This window comes from Lampetra fluviatilis, chromosome 1 (genome assembly GCF_964198595.1).
Source record: "Lampetra fluviatilis chromosome 1, kcLamFluv1.1, whole genome shotgun sequence".
In the NCBI taxonomy this organism is placed as follows: domain Eukaryota; kingdom Metazoa; phylum Chordata; class Hyperoartia; order Petromyzontiformes; family Petromyzontidae; genus Lampetra; species Lampetra fluviatilis.
The window spans coordinates 36959866-36979752 of NC_136275.1; the positions used below are offsets into that span (position 1 = coordinate 36959866).

Genomic DNA, 19887 nt, shown 5'->3' on the forward strand with positions numbered 1-19887 from the left:
TGTTTGGCAGTACTCCAGAGCCATTAATATATGTACGGTGGGGGGAGGAGGGTTGTTTATATATATATGTTTGTAAAGGGCCCATGATCAAATTGCCCGGAATGCGCCCAGCCTTATCAGATCTCGGATGCTAAGCAGGGTTTGAGGCTGGTCAGTGCTTGGATGCGCAGCCGCCGCTCATGGTAGGCTGCGGTGCGCCGTGGTTGGGCAGGAGAGAGCTGGGCGGTGAAATCAATTGTTGTGCTGTACTTCCATGCGTCTTCCATGCATCTTTACTCCTCGCCTTCGCTCATCGACACTGACCGGCACCATGTAGCATGTGACTATAATTCACCACGACCCACGTGGTACCTGGGGGAAGCTTTCAACCTACAGTGAGTGAACCGACACGGGCACTGTACTTGCGCATTTTCGATCTTTTCTCAGGGTCCTCGCGTTTTTCCACTCCACATTTAGAATCAACGTGCGGTAAGCCACTCCGTTGAGCGATCATTTGTGGCCAGGTCGCTTCTGAAAAAGAGCTACCTAGCTCGGTGGGGCCTTACCTGGTAAAATAAAAAAATAATTTTACTCAATAAAAAGCACTCTAGTGGATGGGCAGGTTGCGTGCGCTGCGGTAAAGTTTGGGGTCCTCCCGCCTCTTTCAAGACGTCTGGGCCAGTGTGGAAGAGAAGGCCAAAGTACCCTTCTTGAGAGGGACTCTTGCGTAGACCTCGCTCTTAAGTGAAGTCCCTTCCGCCAGCGGTGGCATGAGGAAGCAATTACATGCGTTTGCAGCTTTACCCACCCCATATATATACACAAACAGTGTCGATATTGAAAACTCATCTCTTTACAACTGCTTGTCGTCGCGTTTATTTTTGGTTGTCCTTCCCCCACCACCCACCCCGCGCACCTCCGTTTGGCTCGTACGGCGCGAAAGAAGTTCAGCGTGCGCACGAACAATGCGCATGCTTGGCGCGGGTGTGGCCGGAGCCAGACCGCACGGCGCTCGCTTTGCCACTCGGCAAATACCGGCGAGCCCGAGAGCCTGCGGAGACACCCCCCCCACCTCCCCCTGCCAGCGTCTGAAACGCGACCGCGATCGTTGCAAAGCTCTCGACGCAGAAGGCAGCGGCGCCTTAACCGCGTGCGCGTTGTGGTTCGTCGCACGGGGGTTCGAAACAATATATATCGATTTAAAGCTTTCGTGACTGCAGGGATTCATCTTCTTGGTTCTTTCGGTAAAGTCACGTAGAAGGGAAATAATAAAATAATAAAAATAAAACATAATAAAATAATATAATAGTATAATAATAAAATAAAATAATATAATAATATAATAATATAATTTTATTATTTCCCTTCTACGTGACTTTACCGAAAGAACCAAGAAGAGAAATATATATATAGCGACGCGCGACAGCAGAGAGAGATGCCACCTTTGTCAACCCACTGCCGGATGGACGCTGTCGACCTCAAATCCGTGGTCGATTAAGGAGGGGGTGGGGTTTGGGTGGGGGGGGATTGATCATACTTCACCAGTGCTGGTCAGTGTGGATTAGTGAAGTTGCGAGGGGTGCGGACGGTCGGTGGGGGGTGGGGTTTGGGTGGGGGGGGGATTGATCATACTTCACCAGTGCTGGTCAGTGTGGATTAGTGAAGTTGCGAGGGGTGCGGATGGTCGGTGGGGGGTGGGGTTTGCCCAGAAACCGGTTCAGATATCTCTCGATCCATCGCCACTAATGTTAGCCGGAGCCGGGAATCGAACTGAGGTCCCCGGGTTCGTAGTGCGATGCGCTCACCTCTGTCGCTGCCACTCGTTAAAAATAGAAAACCTCTCACCTTTTATTTTAACGCAAGTAATCGACTCTGACAAAATCGGCCCGGAATGTACCCGATCTCGTCAGATTTCAGAAGCCAGCCAAGCAGGCTTTTGGTCCTGGTCAGTACTTGCTGTCACGACAAAAAGGCAAGAGATTCCCCATACAGCCTTGTATGTATGTATGTTGAACTTCTTTCGCATCGTACGTCGAAAACTTTGCTAATCGTTTGGCTGTGAAGGGAGGAACGGTACACAATTAGGTCGTGTGGCCAGCACCACGCCCGGCCACCTTTGTCTCCCCAATGCTGATGTTTACACTCCGCACCAGGCAGTCATTTAATTCGACCTCGGGGGAGTCCCAGAACCAGTTCAGATATTCGCCACCAAAGTTGTCTGTGAGAAGGAATCAGACTTGGGCCGCCGTATTCGTAGCTCAGTGCTTGCGTTGACCACCACGTTACCGCTCCCCGCTTGCTTCCACACACAACACCCACATAGTAAGCGACGAGCGCTAGCCGCAGTGTATGGCATGTAAGGCAGCTCATGTGACCCCTGACCCCGGCCCAAGTGATCTCACATTGTGCTCTATTTGTGATGTCTCATTCTCTCGGTGTGTGGGGAATGTTTAATATTTAATTAAATATTTGTTACAGAGCTTGCGCGCACGGTGCTGACATTACGTCCGCAGGGCAGCGACTGTGCCCTGCCAGGCAGACACAATAAGAGACGCACGCACGCGCGTGTGTGTGCGTGCGTACGCGACGCATCACAAAACACGTTTCACAATTTGTGAAAAGTAAATATTTCTTCTCTCTCCCTGACAGGTGCACGGGGAAGTGGGGGGGAGGGGAACCAGGGGGGAAAGAAAATAAATACTCCACGTTAATGTGTATGAATACCATGATATATATATAAAAAGCACCCACAATGCAGATGCGGTGAACATCCACTTAATATCAATCAGCTGTCACGTAAATAAAATATGGGTAAGAGCACAGGCCAAGCTGGCAGCGCATAGCAGGGGAAATAAACCATGCGCTTGCACATCCAGATATTGCATCTCGTCTGCCGGTAAACCGGGACTGTTGTGGGGATACAATAAAACACAATTTTAGATTTATATGGCGTCTAAATGCAAGCGCATCTTAAGACGCCGCAAAAAGAGCGTTGACACGCGGCGTCGCGGGGACGAGAGGGAGGGGTGTTTACGATTTGAAAGCAAAGGTGCGATTGACATCACTTCGGTATGTGGGGGCGGTGGGGAGAGTTGGTCATAGGCAGCGGAGTAAGAAGGCGTTGAGCCTGGATCTGAACCTAGGCAGGGAAGCTTTGTGTCTCTACGCAATCCTCTCTATGTGTCGCATTTGTAAGTCCACGCGGGTCTCTATGTGAGTTTGTTGGTCTCTGCGCGGGTCCGGGGGCACCTCTGCGTGAGCCTTGGATATCCACACGTGGGTCCGTGACTCTCTGAGTCAACGCAAATTACCACGTTGATTTATCCAGTGAGATGACAGGAGAGGTCTTGGGAAGTGTGCCGAAGGGAGTAGAGTTGAAATGAGAGGGCATGATCCAGTATGGAATTGGGAGCCAGTGGAGTGACGATAATAATAATATTGTGCTGATGTCGTCTCGTTTATGGGTGCGGCGTTATGATGAAGGCATGGATGGAGATCTCGGCGGAAGCCGCGATAAGGAAATGGCAGATGTGGCCGACGTTGTGGAGACGGAGATGTGAGATTCTGCAGAATCGAGATACGTGAGCAGAGAGCTCGGGGCTCGATGACAACTTCAAGGTCCCGCGCGCTCTGCGCCGGGGTAACGTCAGGGTTTAGGAGGTGCCCACTCGTGCTGGAGTCTTCACGGAGCGAGCGGACTTTTCGCCAATGAGAAGTGGCCTCAGATTTTCGGGAACGAATCGAGCCCCACCCGCACAATGTTGATGCGCGCGCGAGGGCAACAGTCAATTCCGACAGACGTTTCGAGGCGTCGCTTACGCACGCTTAGCCGCGTGGCTGATGTGAAATGGGTGGTGTGGCGACAGATAGGCCTCTCCAGATCGTGGATACGAGGGTGCGGTTGCACCGCCTGCACACCCGAAAACTGCTCCGCCGTTGCACTCGCTGCGGATACAACAAATGCACACCGCAGCCACTGAGTGAGAAATGGCTGGATATCCTCACCGAGTGAGGTTATCCATACCAGCTCCCCCCCGCGCCCCTCCACAACTCACCACTACAAACGCGCCTCTTATTTATTTTTCGGCCAAAGTCATTTTTGCAATGCGGAGGCCGCCGCCGCCGCTGCCCCGCACCGCCGCTCGCAAAACTTCCTTCCTCGGTCTTAACAACCGCTGCGCTAACCTCCGCAGTGTGTAAATATTTACAGGCGCCGGCCGAGGTTGTTTGCTTCGCCACGACTCCCAGCGGCTCGCTCGTTAGCGCAGAGGAAGTGCCGAGCTCCGTGCCCTGCGGGAGGCCGCAGGGCAGCAGCTCGCAGCAAGGGGATTTGCCGAGCACAGTTTGGGCTGCGTGGACACAATCGCACGGCTGTGGCGTGTCTTCATTGCGTCTCAGTGGGGTCTCAGTGGGGTCTCTGTGGGGTCTCTATGGGGTCTCTATTTTGTCTCTATGGGGTATCTGTGTATCTCTATGGGGCATCTATGGGGTCTCTATTTTGTCTCTATGATGTATCTGTGTATCTCTATGGGGTCTTTATGTATCTCTATGGGGTCTCTTGGGGGCCGTCCATAAATTACGTCACGCACCTAGAGGGGGGGGGGGGGTCAGAGATTTATGACGATGTGTGACGAGGGGGGGTGGGTGAGAAATGTGATGTCACATAAAAATGCTTAATTTTAAAAAATATAGTCAACACGTTATACTCAATTAAATAGACTTTTTAATAAATGTTTTCTCCTACAACATCAGAGTGCAGCGCCACATTAAATACGCACTACAATGACAATAGTTTAAAGCGATTTGAAGCATGTATTTTTTTTGGGGGGGGAGGGGGGCATAGTTTTGTGACGTCATATTTGAGGGGGGGGTCTGACTTTTTGTGACGCCGTGTGACGAGGAGGGAGGGGGTCAAAAATCGTCCAAAATCGCGTGACGTCATTTATGGACGGCCCCTTATGTATCTCTATGGGGTCTCTGTGTATCCCTATGGATCTCTATGTATCTCTATGGGTTTCTAAGTATCCTAGGAGTCTCTGTGTATCGCTATGTGTCTCTATGGGTTTACTGTTTGGTCCATAGTTTGGGTTGCATTACTTTGGCTCGTGTTATTAGGTTTTTTCGGTAAAGTCACGTAGGTAAAAAAATTAAATTAAAATTAATAAAAGTAAAATAAAAATAAAATAAAAATCACGACGTTTCGGAGGCAACACAAGCCTCTGTCTTCAGGTGGAACCGTCACAGCACGATAGCTGTATCAAGTAAGAGAAATTCCAAGAAAACAGTCCTTGTATATATTCTGTTTGAGGGTGGGAGGAGCCAAGGTAGGCCCTGGATAATATTATTATTGTGAGGTTCGGTGCAGCTGAAGCACGCTGTTATCCAGGGCCTACCTTGGCTCCTCCCACCCTCAACCAGTCTATATACAAGGACTGTTTTCTTGGAATTTCTCTTACTTGATACAGCTATCGTGCTGTGACGGTTCCACCTGAAGACGGAGGCTTGTGTTGCCTCCGAAACGTCGTGATTTTTATTTTACTTTGATTTTACTTTTATTAATTTTAATTTTTTACCTACGTGACTTAACCGAAAAAACCTAAGAATATGAATCCTTGCAGTCACGAAAGCTTCAAATCTAGAATTTGGCTCGTGTCTTTAATTTCCCATTGGTGAGGGAGACGTGCATGTCGGCTCGTTGTTGGTTCCAATGTGGTTGAGCGTTCCGCCGGTGCCTTCGAGGAGGAATGTCAAATCCAGAAGGTGCAATGTTTTGGTCTCGTATGCTGTGTTTATTCCAAACGTCCGTGCTGTTCCACCGCCAGCATTCTTCCGGATCTGGGTGAAGATTCTGGGATGGTGATGGAGCGATCCCATGAGAGGGATTTGGATGCATTCTCAACCCTCTCTACACTACTTTACAAATTTTTGTAAATTTCCCCAACTTTATCCTGATTTTTTTTTATCAGTGTCACAAGACAATGCATCCCATTCGGATTCCTCACAGTGCAAAAGTGCAAACCAGGTCTTCATTTCTCACTCGATACTTTCCAGAACACCGCTAGACTGGCTTGGGAATAGGGGTTATCGGCTTTAGGCACCACCACCACCAGAGTGAGTACAAGCTATGCTTGTCCATAATAATCCTGTCGTATTTGAACTTCATATTCCTAGAATATCTGGACGACACAATACAATAAGTAAAATTAGTTCAGATGGATGTTGTGGCGTGACCAATATAATTCCCTCAAGAGTGTTTTGAAACCTTCTGGATGTAATTGAGCACTGAATTCCATCCTCTATGTTCGAGATCGGTTCACCGGAAGTTGATGACACAGAGCTACCTCTGAAATCCCTTCAAGTGGCTTCTGGTCCTCACAGTAGGTGGCAGCTCTCTCCATGCAACTTGAAATTAGAGAGAGCGCGACGCGATCGAGACGTCGGCGTGCTTTGCTGAAATTCAGACAGAACGAACACAGTGGCCAACAATTAAACATAGCCAGGCTCTATACATACGCGCGCGTGTCTGTGTTTGTGTGTGTCTGTGTGTGTGTGGGGGGAGCGGTAGTGTAGCGGTTAGCGCTGCGCTACGAACCCGGCGACCCGGGTTCGATTCCTGCTCGCGGCCAACACCGGTGACAATTATCTGAACCAGTCCTGGGCCTCCGGTGGGTCGACTCAGCCTCAAATGAGTACCTGGTGCGGTGTGTAAACATCGCCACTTGGGAACAAAGGCGGTCAGGGGTGGTGTTGGCCACCCACCCACCCCCTCGTGTACCACTGCCGGCCTTCATAGGTGCTCGCTAACAGCACTTGCCCCAACAGTCTGTTAAGGCAAAACGGGGGATCTTTGTCTTTGTGTGTTTGCATCGTCGTCGTCATCAGCCTTGATCTACCCACTGCTGGATGAAGGCCGTAGGCATCTCTCACGGTTTCGCGATGCAACGATCCATCTCGCTCGATGGTGACATTCTCTCAGGCGTGTTCCCTCCTACCGGGGCGTGTTTGCCTGCCACTCTGTCATTGGTCTTGAACATCGGACATCATTCCCTCCTGGCGACATGCCCTGCGACAGCACACTTACCTTTCTTAACAGTCGCTATATCTCTAGCTTGTGTATGTTATCTGATCCATGTGTTCATCTTCCTGCGCGTGTGTGTGTGTATATAGTGGGGTGGAGGGGTGTTGTGGTTAGCACGCTGCGCTATGAACCCGGTGACCCAAGTTGGATTCCGAACACCAATGACGATTATTTGAAGCTGTTCTGGGCCTCCCTTAGGTCGACCCAGCCCCAAATGAGTATCGAGTGCAGTGTGTAAAGTTCGCCACTCGGGAGACCGGGCGCTAACAGCACTTGCCTCGCCAATCTGTTAAGGATATACAGGGGACCTTTGTCTTTGTTTTATATACATAGTGAGCAGGGGCACAGCGATTAGTACACTGCATTGTAAACCCCAGCGACTCATTCGATTCCAGGTCATGGTCCAATAACAGTGGCATTTGGGAACTGACCAGACATGGTGTTGGCCCTGCCACCCGCTGATGCCCCGTACCAGCCTTAATTAGGGGCTTGCTTTCAGACTTTTCCCCCAATAGTTTACATGGCTATACGGCAGGACGATGTCTTCGGTTTCTATATTTCAGCGAGAGAGACAGAGATATGTAGAAACTGAGAGGTGTTGAGCTCCAACAGCTGTTTATCAGGTTGAGTGGCCACTCCGGATTTCGTTGAGTGCTGATGTCAGGTGTGGCTAATTGAATTAATGTAAGCTGCGGCATAACTGTTAATCATTCAGTTACGCTATTGGACACTCCTGAAATTGCACTATGGGGGGGAAAAAACCCCCACCCAGTTTGTTGAATTACACATTAAAAAAAAAAGTGTAAGTTTGCATGAACACGTGTCCGTACATGTTTTACATGCAGAGTATATTACAAAGTACGTGTACACGGTATATATATATAATTGTTTCACCCTTTACGGCACCCCTTGTCAATTCACTGCTGAATGATGGCCTCCGATCACAGGGGTTTATTTGACCACGCTTCGCCACTTTGTTCAATGTGGGTCGGTGACGATGGGAAGCATTGGTGAAGAGGTCCCGGTGGGGGGCGTAAGCAGTGACCGGATCTCGCCCCAACGACTGATGTGAGCTGTGGCCGGGAATTGAACTCAGGTGACCGGGTTGATAGCATAGTGCACTAACCAACTGTGCACTCCTGCCCCAGTCAACAGCAGTAAATTTACACGCGCTTAAAAGAATGCAGTGTATACTTTCAAGCAGTATTGATTCGGGGGGGGGTGGGGTTGGGGGTGTAATCATTCACACCCCCAGTGACCCCTAAACCCCCTCCTCCCATCCCTTCCCCAGTGATTCAATTGAAATATAGCGATTCAGACTCGCGATTGAATTCAAGAATATACGTTTTCGTGTTGTAGTGAATGTAAGCAAGCCTCTAGCAGCTGCAGGTGAGAGGTAACCCAATTACAAATCTGTCATATACGCATCACAAGAAGCCACGCGCGTCAAACAACACAAACACGTGTGCAGCGCATTCGACTGCAGTGCATATCGCTCTTCAAAACGATGTGCTGAATCTCACGCATCCGTGCGTCGTTACACACCCGGACCGAACCGCGTTGTTTGGTTGCGTGCGCCCCGCGCAATTAACCTGCCCGCCGCTTGCTCGATACTCGGGGTGGTGGTGGTGGCGGCGGTGGTGGCATATTTACTGCCGCCCTCATCCTCTGTGCTTGGCTTGAGGAGAAGGAGGGGGGGAGGCGACCCGACCCCCCCCCTCTCCCCCACGGCTTGTTTGTCGTATGTACAATCGGCGCCATAACTCCGACCTTTAAACCAAGCAGCGTTTGGGCTTCATCAAGCTACTCGGGGGCTCTTTCGGGGTGAATCCTCCCAACGTCGAGTCAAACCGAGAACCATTTCAAGTTCAAGTTCATTTATTAGGTACAGCCCTGTGAGCCATTCAGCTCTTGAATCGGGTGCAACCGCAACAAACAAAAAAATAAAACATGAACAAAAAACATATTAAAGTGAATATGTGACTGAGTGCAAACAGAAAATTATCCGTGCGCGGCCCCCGACAGCGGCGCGCTGCGACGCGAATCTTAAATTGACATCGGAGCGGCACGCGGATGTCCGCAAGGAGTGGGGGGGGGGTTCGGCGTGTGGGTTGCGTGAGCCACCGAGGACTTGTTACAAAGCATTACTCCACAACATCGCCGCTCCCTTCTTTGTTTATCCTCAATCCCACCGCCGTTCTCGTTGTGAAGGCTGTCTCCCAGCCCCCCCCCCACTCATTCTTTTCAGTGGGCTCAACTATCAGGGCTTAAAGAGTGGTTTATCTGAACGCTCACGCTCGCTCGGGAGTTGTTTTTGCTCGGGCGCATGGTCTGTTATGAATTCTTATTTGGAGAGAGAGAGAGAGAAAGAGAGAGAAAAAGAGCAAAGCTGTGTTTGTTTAACGTGAAGTCATGCGGAGACTTGCAATTAGCCCGCGCGTCCATTAACAGCGAACTGAACGCGCTAAACATTTAATTTGGGAGTCTTGTTGTTGTTGTTTTAGCTTTGTACTTTTACGGTATAATCACGGTTCGTGAAACAGGGGGAAGTTTACAAAAAAAACACGAGCGAATGCGGCGACGTTGGTGCTTAACGGCGTGATTCACCATCGGCGCTATTAACATTGCTTCCGTAAAACAAATTTTGTTAAAAAAAAAAAAACTTTCATCAATACGGAATTGCAAACGCCGTGGGGCTGATTAAAAATAAAGTAGACGCATAAAGAAGAAAATAATAATCAATTGGATCGGAGTGGATTATAATTCACTTGCCGTACATGTTGCGGGGTTTTTAATTTTCCCCTACCCTGAAGCCGGCTGGAGCGCCCGACGGGCAGATGAATGCGGCCACGTCACGGCGAGACACATTCGCTCCGTCACTCGCCAAGCGTCGCTCATCGCACATCACGAACGCAATCATCGCTGATGACCATCTTCATTATCGTTGTGAATTTCGTGGGCCGGTTGCACAGAACACCCCTGCACCGCCCCGTCCCTGCCTTCCCCTTTCCCCACTCCTAAATGGAAACTCACACTCAGTTTGTCTTTTTTACAGCAATTTAAGTTAAGCCTGGAAGAAAATCACTTCACGTTTGTTCATGCAATCAGCCAGAGAGGTCCCCGAGTCCCTAGCCACCTCTGGTTTTAGGGGTCAAGGGACCTCGTTGCAACGTGCTCTTTAGGGCCCCCCCACCTAAGATGTTTGGGCTGTGAGGGGGTCCTCACATTTTGGATCATTGCAAGGATCCATATACGAGACAGACAGGACCCCCCCCCCGCCCAACCATCTCTCTTAACATCTGGTGGGGAGAGGGTGCCGGGGCATTAATAGTGGTCCATCACTGGAGGCTCCCCTTGATACACGTTGAGGCCCCTGAACCTGCTACGACTGATCCTCACGCTAACTCCCTAACCAACACCAGCCCAACTCCAGTGGCATTGCTATTGAATGTACAGGTGGTGCCGCTACACCAGGGCCCACGCGCCAGAGAGGTCCGTGCACCAAAAGAGGCCCAGGCGCCGGCCTTCAATGAGGGGATGGTGGTGGGGGAGGTCTTTGACAGGGGGTATGGGGGGAGGGCATTTAATTCTGAGCACCGTGGCCCATCCCAACTGCTCTGCACCGCCACTCACCCCCCACCCCCCTCTGTCCGTGCGTCCGCAGAGCGAGGTGGAGGAGGAGGAGGCTGACTCGGACGAGCACGAGACCGACCGCGACTCCCCGCCGTCCGTCGGCGGCACGGCCACCACCACGACGTCCAAGGGCACCTCGGCCGCGCCGGCCACGCCGACGTCGTCATCGGCGGTGGCCGCGGCCGGGGCGGCCGTGGGCGCCGCACCCCAGCACTCGTTCGTGAACCACTACATGAGCGACCCCACGTACTACAACTCTTGGCGGCGGCAGCAGAAGGACGTGACGCGCGCCGAGCGCGGGGAGGCCGAGGGCGCCAACCACACGGCCCGCGCGCCGTACCCACTCACCGAGCCCGAGTTCGGCGGCCTGCAGGGCCCCGGGTACCGGCCGGCCCTCGCGGGGTTCTCCTCCTTCGTCTGAGCGACGCCGGAGCGAGCCGCGGCCGGGCGACGCTGGGACTCGCGGCGGGGATTGCGGGGACGGGAATCGGGTGGCTGTGCGAGTGCAGAGAAGGTTCAGCCACGGGCGGAGCTCTCAATTACATGGATCTCAACCACGTGGAGTTCCCAACCACGTGGAGCTCCCAACCACGTGGAGGTCCCAACCACAAGCAGTTCCCAACCACAAGGAGCTCTCAACCACATGGAGTTGTCGATCACATCAAAGTCCCAACCACATGGAGCTCCCAACCACATGGAGCTGTAGATCACATCAAAGTCCCAGCCACAAACCACCTCACAACTACATGGAGCTATCCCACCACAAGGAGTTGCTAACCACGTGGATCCGACTTCTGACACCCCAGGTCGTGCCACTGTACTCCAGGCTTCAGGACTTGAATTACCCTTCTGCGCTGGTCCCCTCTGCTGATTCTCTGCTGGTCATGTCCCACCTCACTTAACGGGTTCATTTCTTGTTTTCTCTTGCTGTGATCAAACTGCGATTATACATTTTTGTTCGTGGAAAAATATTACATTTCATTGCCAGTGTTTTCTTTACTTTTTCCTAATAACCATAATGACGGTTATTACGAAGGTTACATAATTTCTCTCCGTTAATCGCGTCGGCTTTCTGGAATAACTGCGAAGCTTCACAATCCGATTGCGATCCTAAATTCCACCGTTTATTTTTTGTTCGTGAATTCTCATTCGTGAAGAGCATGAAAGTAGAAAGCATTACAACGATTATTTCCACGGTGGTTTAAAACAAAATGCATTTTGTACAAATGCACCTTCCACAAAGAACAGAGACAATTGGATGAGCGAACGGTTCACAAAATGTATTGCGTTTAAATGACCATAGTGGAGACCATGACAATCAAATGAAGTACATCGCTGGGATTTCAATCTCGCAGACTGCATTCATCCAGTCGTCAACTTTCTCGATTAACTCTGTCGGAAAGATCCGAAATTCTCCCACTTGGAAGCAGAAATCAACAATAACATCACCTGCGATTTCACAAATCCCGGTATGGATTACCAGGAGGAGCTCAACGCGTGTCAGTTGATGGAACGATAAGAAAAAAAAGAACGTGTCAATTTAAGATACCTATATATAGTGCACACACGTACACAAACACGCTCACACGTGCTCAGTATTCTACAGATGTTTCCTGGGGCTCAGTCATCCGGCAACACGACGCTTCAAGATTACCTATACTTGCGGATTAATTTTCTTGTGTCGTGCAATTATGTTCGTTCGGAGGCGGACACCGCAGCGTCTCCACACACAGGCACTCGATATAATCACCCGCTCGGCTTACGTCATTAACGTGGGCCTTGCCATTCACACCCGCCCCCCGCCGTCGTTCAGACCCTTCGGCCCGTCACGAGGGCCACTCCACGTTTATTACGCTTAAGGGACACGAGGTTGGTAATAATCTATAATATCCGAGTAATGACACGTGCGTGAACGGGTAGCCCACCGCGTAGGGGTCCAGCGTGATAAAAGTCGCGGCCACGTTTGCGTGGAAATCTGCGCAGTGCCGCCGCCACCGCGGATTTTTTTAAACGACGCGATCTGATGCCGAGTGACATTTGTTCACCTTTTTCAGCTTTGTTATTATTATTACTGCGATGAGCGCATTTTTTGCTTACGGCGCTCTTGTGTGCACAGCATTATTTATGCAACCGCACGTTTTTTCGCTTCCTTCAGAAGATTTAAATACATACTTTATTTATGGCGTTTCGCAATAACACAAGTAGAATAAAAAAAACGAGACAATGGAATCGCTTGGCCGGGCGTTCTTATTTTAAAAAGAAAATGCAAGCAAGGTTTACGTGTGAACTCGCACTCCTTGCGCGGAACACCTCTGCGGCGGGGCGGGGGAGGTTTCGACGGTGTCGAATGCATTTTGCCGAGTAAAGTTTCCGACGGTGGTGGGTGGCCATCGGGCGAGTGGCAGTTTGAACGCCGGATGAATCCCGGGGCTGAATTTGACCAACTTTGCGCGACGTGACGCCGAGTTTTGCCGAGACGCGCTCCGCACGCCGAGCCATCCCAAGCGGAGCGAGCCGTCGCTGCGTGAGCGCAAATCGCTCGACGGCAGAGGCGTTGCAGGGGGTTCGCGCATCGACGCGCAATCATCGCAGCGATGATTGCGCAAAGATTGTGCCACGATTGTGCATCGGTGCACAAATGATCGTGCAGTGCAAGGATTGTGCATCGCCGCCCAATGATCGGTAAGGGTTATGCAACGATTGTATGTCGTTGCGCAACGATTGAGCATCACGTGCGCAACGATTGCGACGCCTTTACGCGACGGCTGCGTTATTGCAGTGCAGCAATTCACCACCGGTCCTGAGCCGCACGACCCCCCGTGTACAGAACCCCCCTCCCCCCCCGAACCCTGTCGCACTAACCCATGCATAATCTCTAACCACAGCCGCGGTCGCGTCCGTTGTGCCGTTATTCGACGGCGGCGGCGTCGTCGCCGCGAGTTCCCGGCGCCTTACCAAGTTACTCGGAGCTTGCTCAGGCCGGCGAGCACCCCCCCTCCACCCACCCCACGTCTCTCCCCCCCCCCCTCTTCCGCGCGAGTGTTCTCAATAGTGCTTCCCCGCCGCATCACGCGTTCCTCTGTGAGACAGCGTTGAGACCGCGCCGGTTTTTAATACTTGCCACGACCTTGCTCACGCATTCAAGTCCGTATAGCCTATTAACGGCACGAGTCCAAGTGTTATTGTAATTGTGGGAATATCAGCACGACTTATCTTAATAGAGGACAATTTACATCCTTCCTTGAGAAATTGGAATCACGGAGAGAAATGTTGTAACGGGTGGGGGCGAGGGGGAATATAATGATAATAATAATGATAATTCTATTAAATCTTATGGAGAGCCCGCCTCCCTTGGTTTGCGGGGCTCTGGGAATTACGCGAGAGACATTCACTCCCATTCGTCTTCACTTCAGCCAGGCACTGCCACCCTAGCCCCCATTAGAGCCTTGATGTCAGTTCGCTGCTGGACGAAAAAGCCTCCCCCAATGCCATGCCGGTTATGGAGGTCCTTTGACCGTACTTGACCACGCTCGTCAATCCGGGATGGTGCAAGGGTTTTGGAGGGGCGTGCGGGGAGCGGATCAAAACCGGTTCGGATGTCACTCCGCCGCTGGTGTAAGCCGTGATGGGGACTCGAACTTTTGGCGCCGGGTTCATGGCGCAGCGCGTGATCCGCTACCTAGGCCAGCGCTCCCAACCCACTGCAGGTAATAAGAGGTTTTAATGAAAATAGTAAAAAATCTAAATATCTATTAATGACAAAAATGAAATAGTAAAAAATCTAAATATTTATTAATGACAAAAATAACTATTTCCTAAAGAAATCCAGTCACCAAAACCTCTATATCTTCCTCTTTGTCTCGGTGACAGCCAGGATACGTTATTTCTATTTGGCGCATTATCGAGCCATGCACAAAATTCAGCAACAAGTGTCACAGGCTGCGGTGCCACGTGATGGACGGAACAGATTTCAGTGCAGCAATGCACCGTTGTTGCACTGCACTGCCAAGCTCCCGTGCCCATGTTGCCCGCCTTCGCCCCCTCCAGCGTGGTGAAAGTACGGCCAAATAAACACGACAGCCCGCAACGGCGTGAGGAGGCCCTCGCCCAACAGTGGATATTGCAAAAGGGCTGTGCGCGTACATGATGGAGTGACTTGGGGCTCTCCAGTCGCTTCCCCGTGCAGACGGCGCCATCGCCTCGCATATCTGAGTGGCCGCACGTTGTCAGTGGACGAGAAACAGCGTGTCGATTCGCCACGGCTCAGTTTCGCCAGAGTTGGGCCGTATGCTGTTGCTCTCGGTGGACTCTCTTTGACGATGATGGATTATGTTTGATGGGGGCCAGGGGCTGTTATTACTTCGGGGGAACTTCTTTGTATAATCATTTCCTCCCCCCCTCCCCCCCGCCGACGGCTTTGCCACCACCCATGCCCGATGTCAAACACCCAATTGCCATTCACATCGGTTCGTTAGGTTTTCTTTTATTTGCATTTCTAAATTGTTGTGTAACTACTTTGGAACCTAAATCGTGGTAATACACGCAGGCATTATATGGATTTCATTGCAAAATTATCGATAGGGTTCGTCAGAATGCTAGGTTTAAGTTTCAACCGTAATCAAGATTCTCCCACACTCTTCCAAGACATCTGACAGTGGCAGAAGCAAGACATTGCAGAGCTGCACCTTTAACTTGTTTTACTTGTTTATATATTTTGGGGGGAGGGAGAGAGGGGCTCAAAACCCGAGTTCCTGGAGCTGCAGCCCCCTGAATCCCCCGCGTTAATCCGGCCCTGGTCTCCACCGTCAGCCACTGGATGGGAGAGTTTGAGTACGCTCCTTAAACCCTCACCTGTAAATCAATTTTGGTTATTTTCAATTCCTCAGCCAAACACGGTGAGAGAAGCATTGCATTTCTCGAAACATGAATTTGTACACTCAAGGCTGGTTTTTTTTTTTCGAAAAAAAATCGTACGTAATGTAAGCATAAGTTATTTGTAAACATTTCACCCACCCCCCCAACAAAATGCGTATAACCTATGATGTTTCCGTCCGCGTATGAGCGTGTCTGATAACAACCCGCGCGCCATCTCGGGTCGCACTCTGAATTCGCAATGAGCCACTGCGTAGGGTTTTCGCGAGTCGTGCTGCATAGCTCTCCAAATAATGAGCTCCATCGGGTTGTTCCCGCGTGCTGCCGTTCAGCACGACGTCCGACGTTTCGCGCCACGTCCCCCGCAGCTTCTTCGCCTACCCGACGTTGCCTGAAGAAGCTTCCGGCAGCGCGGGGAGCGAAACGTCGGACGTCGTGCCGAACGACGCGCAGCACAACCCTGAAAAACACATCGGGCAGATGTTCCGCAATGAAGAAGTTAACCCAACATTTAATTTCAGCGTGGCGAATCTGTACATTGCTAGCAATTTTTGTTTTCTTTTAAATCGTACCAAAAAAATGAGAAAAGTGATTGAAAATAAACCCCCACAACTAAGTAAATAATAATTACGAAAAAATATCAATATGTACAGTATGCAATGTACATTCGTGTGTACCTTTGGGTGGAAAATTTGCTGATTCGGCACATGACCTTTGACCCTTGGTTATGGCCTTGAGCTGCCTTTGACATCGGGGGTCAGGTCAGGTCAGAGGTCAGGTCATGTTATGTATGATTAAGATGGTTTTCTATTTATAAATAAACGTGTGGGTGATTTTTAATTGCATCTACGTGCGTCTCTATATTGTCTTTTGGGTTTTGTTTTGAAGATAGGAGACGTCGCTAGAAGGGATGATGGACATTGGGTCCAGATTAAGGACGGAGTTGTAGCCGGAGGAGGGAACACGCACGCCAGTACGTCCACCGAGGAGACGGAGTGATGAAATCAGCTCATGGGCAGTTGCTCGGTGGATTACATCGCAGCGTCGTGAGAGAAGGTGGTGACGGCTTGGTGAGGCCTGGTGAGGATTAATCATGGTTGATTATGATGATGGTGATGATCAGGCCTTATACTCATTAACAACGGGCTTGGGCACATCAGCTTTGTAAGTCACAAATTGCAGCAGAGATCGTATCCATCATCGTCAGCAATGACCGATCCGCTGCTAGATGATGGCCTTCCCCAGATGTCGCAATCTATTACGGGCGTGCAATATAACAGACAAAGACCCCCCGTATAGCCTTAACAGACTGTTGGGGCAAGTGCTGTTTGCGAGCACCTATGATGGCCGGCACGGCACAAATGGGGGGGGGGGGGGGGGTGGCCAGCACCATGCCCGTCCGCCTTTGTCTCCCTATTAGCGATGTTTACACATCACATCAGGTACTCATTTGAGGCTGAGTTTAATTAGGAGAGGCCCACAACTGATTCGGATAATCATGACTGGTGTAGGTCGTGAGCGGGAACTGAACTCTGGTCGCCGGGTTCCAAGCACAGCGCACTAACCACTGCACTACCGCTGCCCACTGCGATATAACAAAGGTGAAGATCCCCCGTATAGCCTTAGCAGACTGTAGGAGAAAGTGCTGTTAGCGAGCACCTATATGAAGGCTGGCACGGCACACGAAGGGGTGGCTGGCCAGCACCGGGCCCTGCCGCCTTTGACCACTGCACTACCACTCCCCGTAGCGATCTAACAAGGCCACCTTACACCTGCACACGATCCAATGGCATCGCTCCATCTCCGCGGGAGATGTAATTCTCAAGAAGCTCGCTGAGATATCCGATTGATAGAGCTGAAAAACACAATTTGCCGAGACGCTCATGATTTTCAGCCGTGTCTGTGTCATGGTTTGGCGATCCTGAGAAAAAAATATATATCTTCACCCGGGGCACCACATTCAGTATACCTACCTACTCGCTATCCCCTTGTGGCTACCGCTTCTGATCACGTGCCCACCTACCGCAATCTACTACCCGGGTGGAAAATACCCTCACCCTACACACCACATCCGGTATACCTGAACGCTGTGGCTTGTGGCTGCTGTCACGCCTCACCGACGTCGGTTAAGCAGCAACCACGGAAACTATTCAGCGGGAGATATCAAACCATGCGCAGCGCCCGATACCCCCTGCATGCAAAGTGCAAGCAGAGCTGGTCTGCTTCCCCATAGCGGATGAATGGTATCTGGCCACAGGTCCTTGAATCAATCACCCCTCCCCCCACACACATTGTTTATAGAATAGTCATCTGTGGGTATGTGTCTTCGTATGTACGGTGCATCTGCCAGTCAGTCATCTCTGTCAACCCACGGCACCTGGGTCTGTCCCGTGACCTCTTTGCCAGCGGGCCTTCGGCCACTTCACGTGGCCTCTAAGTGCACCTAGCCTGGCACAAGGGCCGTGGTTCCGTCACTGCCCCTTAGCTGCGAATGGCGGTTGCTGTTGTTGCATGTATGTGGGGGGAGCGGTGGTGCAGCGGTTAGCGCGCTACGCTACGAACCCGGCCACCAGCGTTTCCATTCCTGCTCACTGCGAACACCAGTGACGATTATCTGAACCGGTCCTGGCCTCCCATAGGTCGACTCAGCCTCAAATGAGTACCTGGTGCGGTGTGTAAACATCCCCACTGGTGAGCCAAATGCGGTCAGGCGTGGTGCTAGCCACCCACCCCCTTGTGTATCGTTGCGGACTTCATGGGTGCTCGCACTTGCCCCAACAGTCTATTAAGGCTATACGGAGAGGATATTTGTCTTTGTATGTATGGGTGAAGCGGGAGAAACCCGGTGAGACCTGAATTCGATTCACAACATCCCAATGCAGGAGGGCCCTCCCTGATGCTTTTTCTCAGTTGAGGCTTCGCTGGGTTTTTTTTAACTGGCCAAATCAACAATGCCGTCAAATTAAAATCTGGGGGGGACGCACGATGGACTCATTCATCCGATGTCGCGAGAATGAGCAACACGTTATCGGAAGTCAACAGTGGATGTCGAAGCTGACCAAATGGTCCACCGTCACGGGAACGTGGAATTTCCACTTTGCTGAAAGAGGGGACGCTTTCCCAGCCATGGTTGGTCGACCACCACGCATAACAGGCGTTCTAGGCTGCCGGGCTGGCTATATTCTGAACCGCCGTTGTGCTGTACATCTATGCTCCCCGCCTTCACCAACCCACACTGGCCAGTTCCAGCGAGGTGAAGCAGTCAACTAACCCCCCACGATCTGCACGGGCATTGGAGAAACCATTCATCCAGCAGTGGATTTATAAATGACTGGCCACATACATACTTTAATTAGGTATGTGCCAATTACTGTAGATACGTGTGGGGAGGGGGTCTAGCAGTTAGCGCTCTGTGCTACAAAACCCGGCTATCTGAACCAGTCCCTGGGCCTGCCCTAGGTCGACTCAGCCTCAATTGAGTACCTAATGCGATGTGTAAAAAAAATAAAATTGCCACTAGGAAGACAAATGCGGCCGGGCGTGGTGCTGGCCACCCACCCGCTCGTGCGCCGTTCCGGCACCTTCATAGGTGCTCGCTAACAGCACTTGCCCCTAGAGTCTGTTAAGGCTATACGGGGGATCTTTTACTTTGGTGCGTAGAGTGGGTACTCCCCGAGGGCCCGTGTCCACCTAAGAGCCACTCACCGAGCCCGTGTAATTAAGTGTCATTAGCCCGAGCGTACACATCAAAAACTGGGTCGGGGGTCAAGCAGTTGATGGGCGGTGAACAGAGGCGGGCGAGATGCAGTTGGACAATCCCGAATGTAAATTGCGGAGGAGCGGTGGCGCGCGCAGTGAACGCCCCGCGCGCTGTGTACCCGCGCGACCCGACCCCGACTCGAAAATCGATCTCAGGGCCGCCGGGTTCATGGCGCGCTGCGCTAACCGCTGCGCCACCGCTCGCGCAGTGCCCAACGCACGACAACTTTGTCGTTTGACTGCCGAACGAAGGCATGTACCCACGCCGTGTCGCGGTCGTGGGGTTGTTTCGCCATACTTCACCACGCTGAGCAGTGCCGGTTGGTGAACGGGAGAGCGTAGAATTGGTTCAGAAATCACTCCCCGCTGACGCTGAGCCGTGACCGGGAATCGAACACGACGGATGCGTAACGCAGTGCGCAGACCACAACGCCACTGCTCCCCTTTAGCATAAAACACATTCCATTATTATTAAATGCACCAAGGTCTTCATCCAGCGGAGGATTGATCGCGTCTGATGGTGACACCTAGGGTGCGATTCACAAGGTGACCAATGTAACATTTCA

The 19887-nt window shown here is 51.4% G+C and overlaps 1 protein-coding gene across 6 annotated transcripts in view; it reads left to right on the forward strand.

Annotated features, from left to right (window-relative positions):
* The window catches only part of LOC144935147 (protein sidekick-2-like), a 477776-nt gene extending 461392 nt beyond the window's left edge, over nt 1–16384 (forward strand). For all 6 annotated transcript variants that reach the window (XM_078861598.1, XM_078861616.1, XM_078861625.1 and 3 more), the window contains exon 45: nt 10722–16384. In XM_078861598.1, the coding sequence (XP_078717724.1) occupies nt 10722–11111 (390 nt within the window). In that variant the 3' untranslated portion in view covers nt 11112–16384. The remainder of the gene's footprint in view (nt 1–10721) is intronic.
* The last annotated feature ends 3503 nt before the right edge of the window (nt 16385–19887 follow it).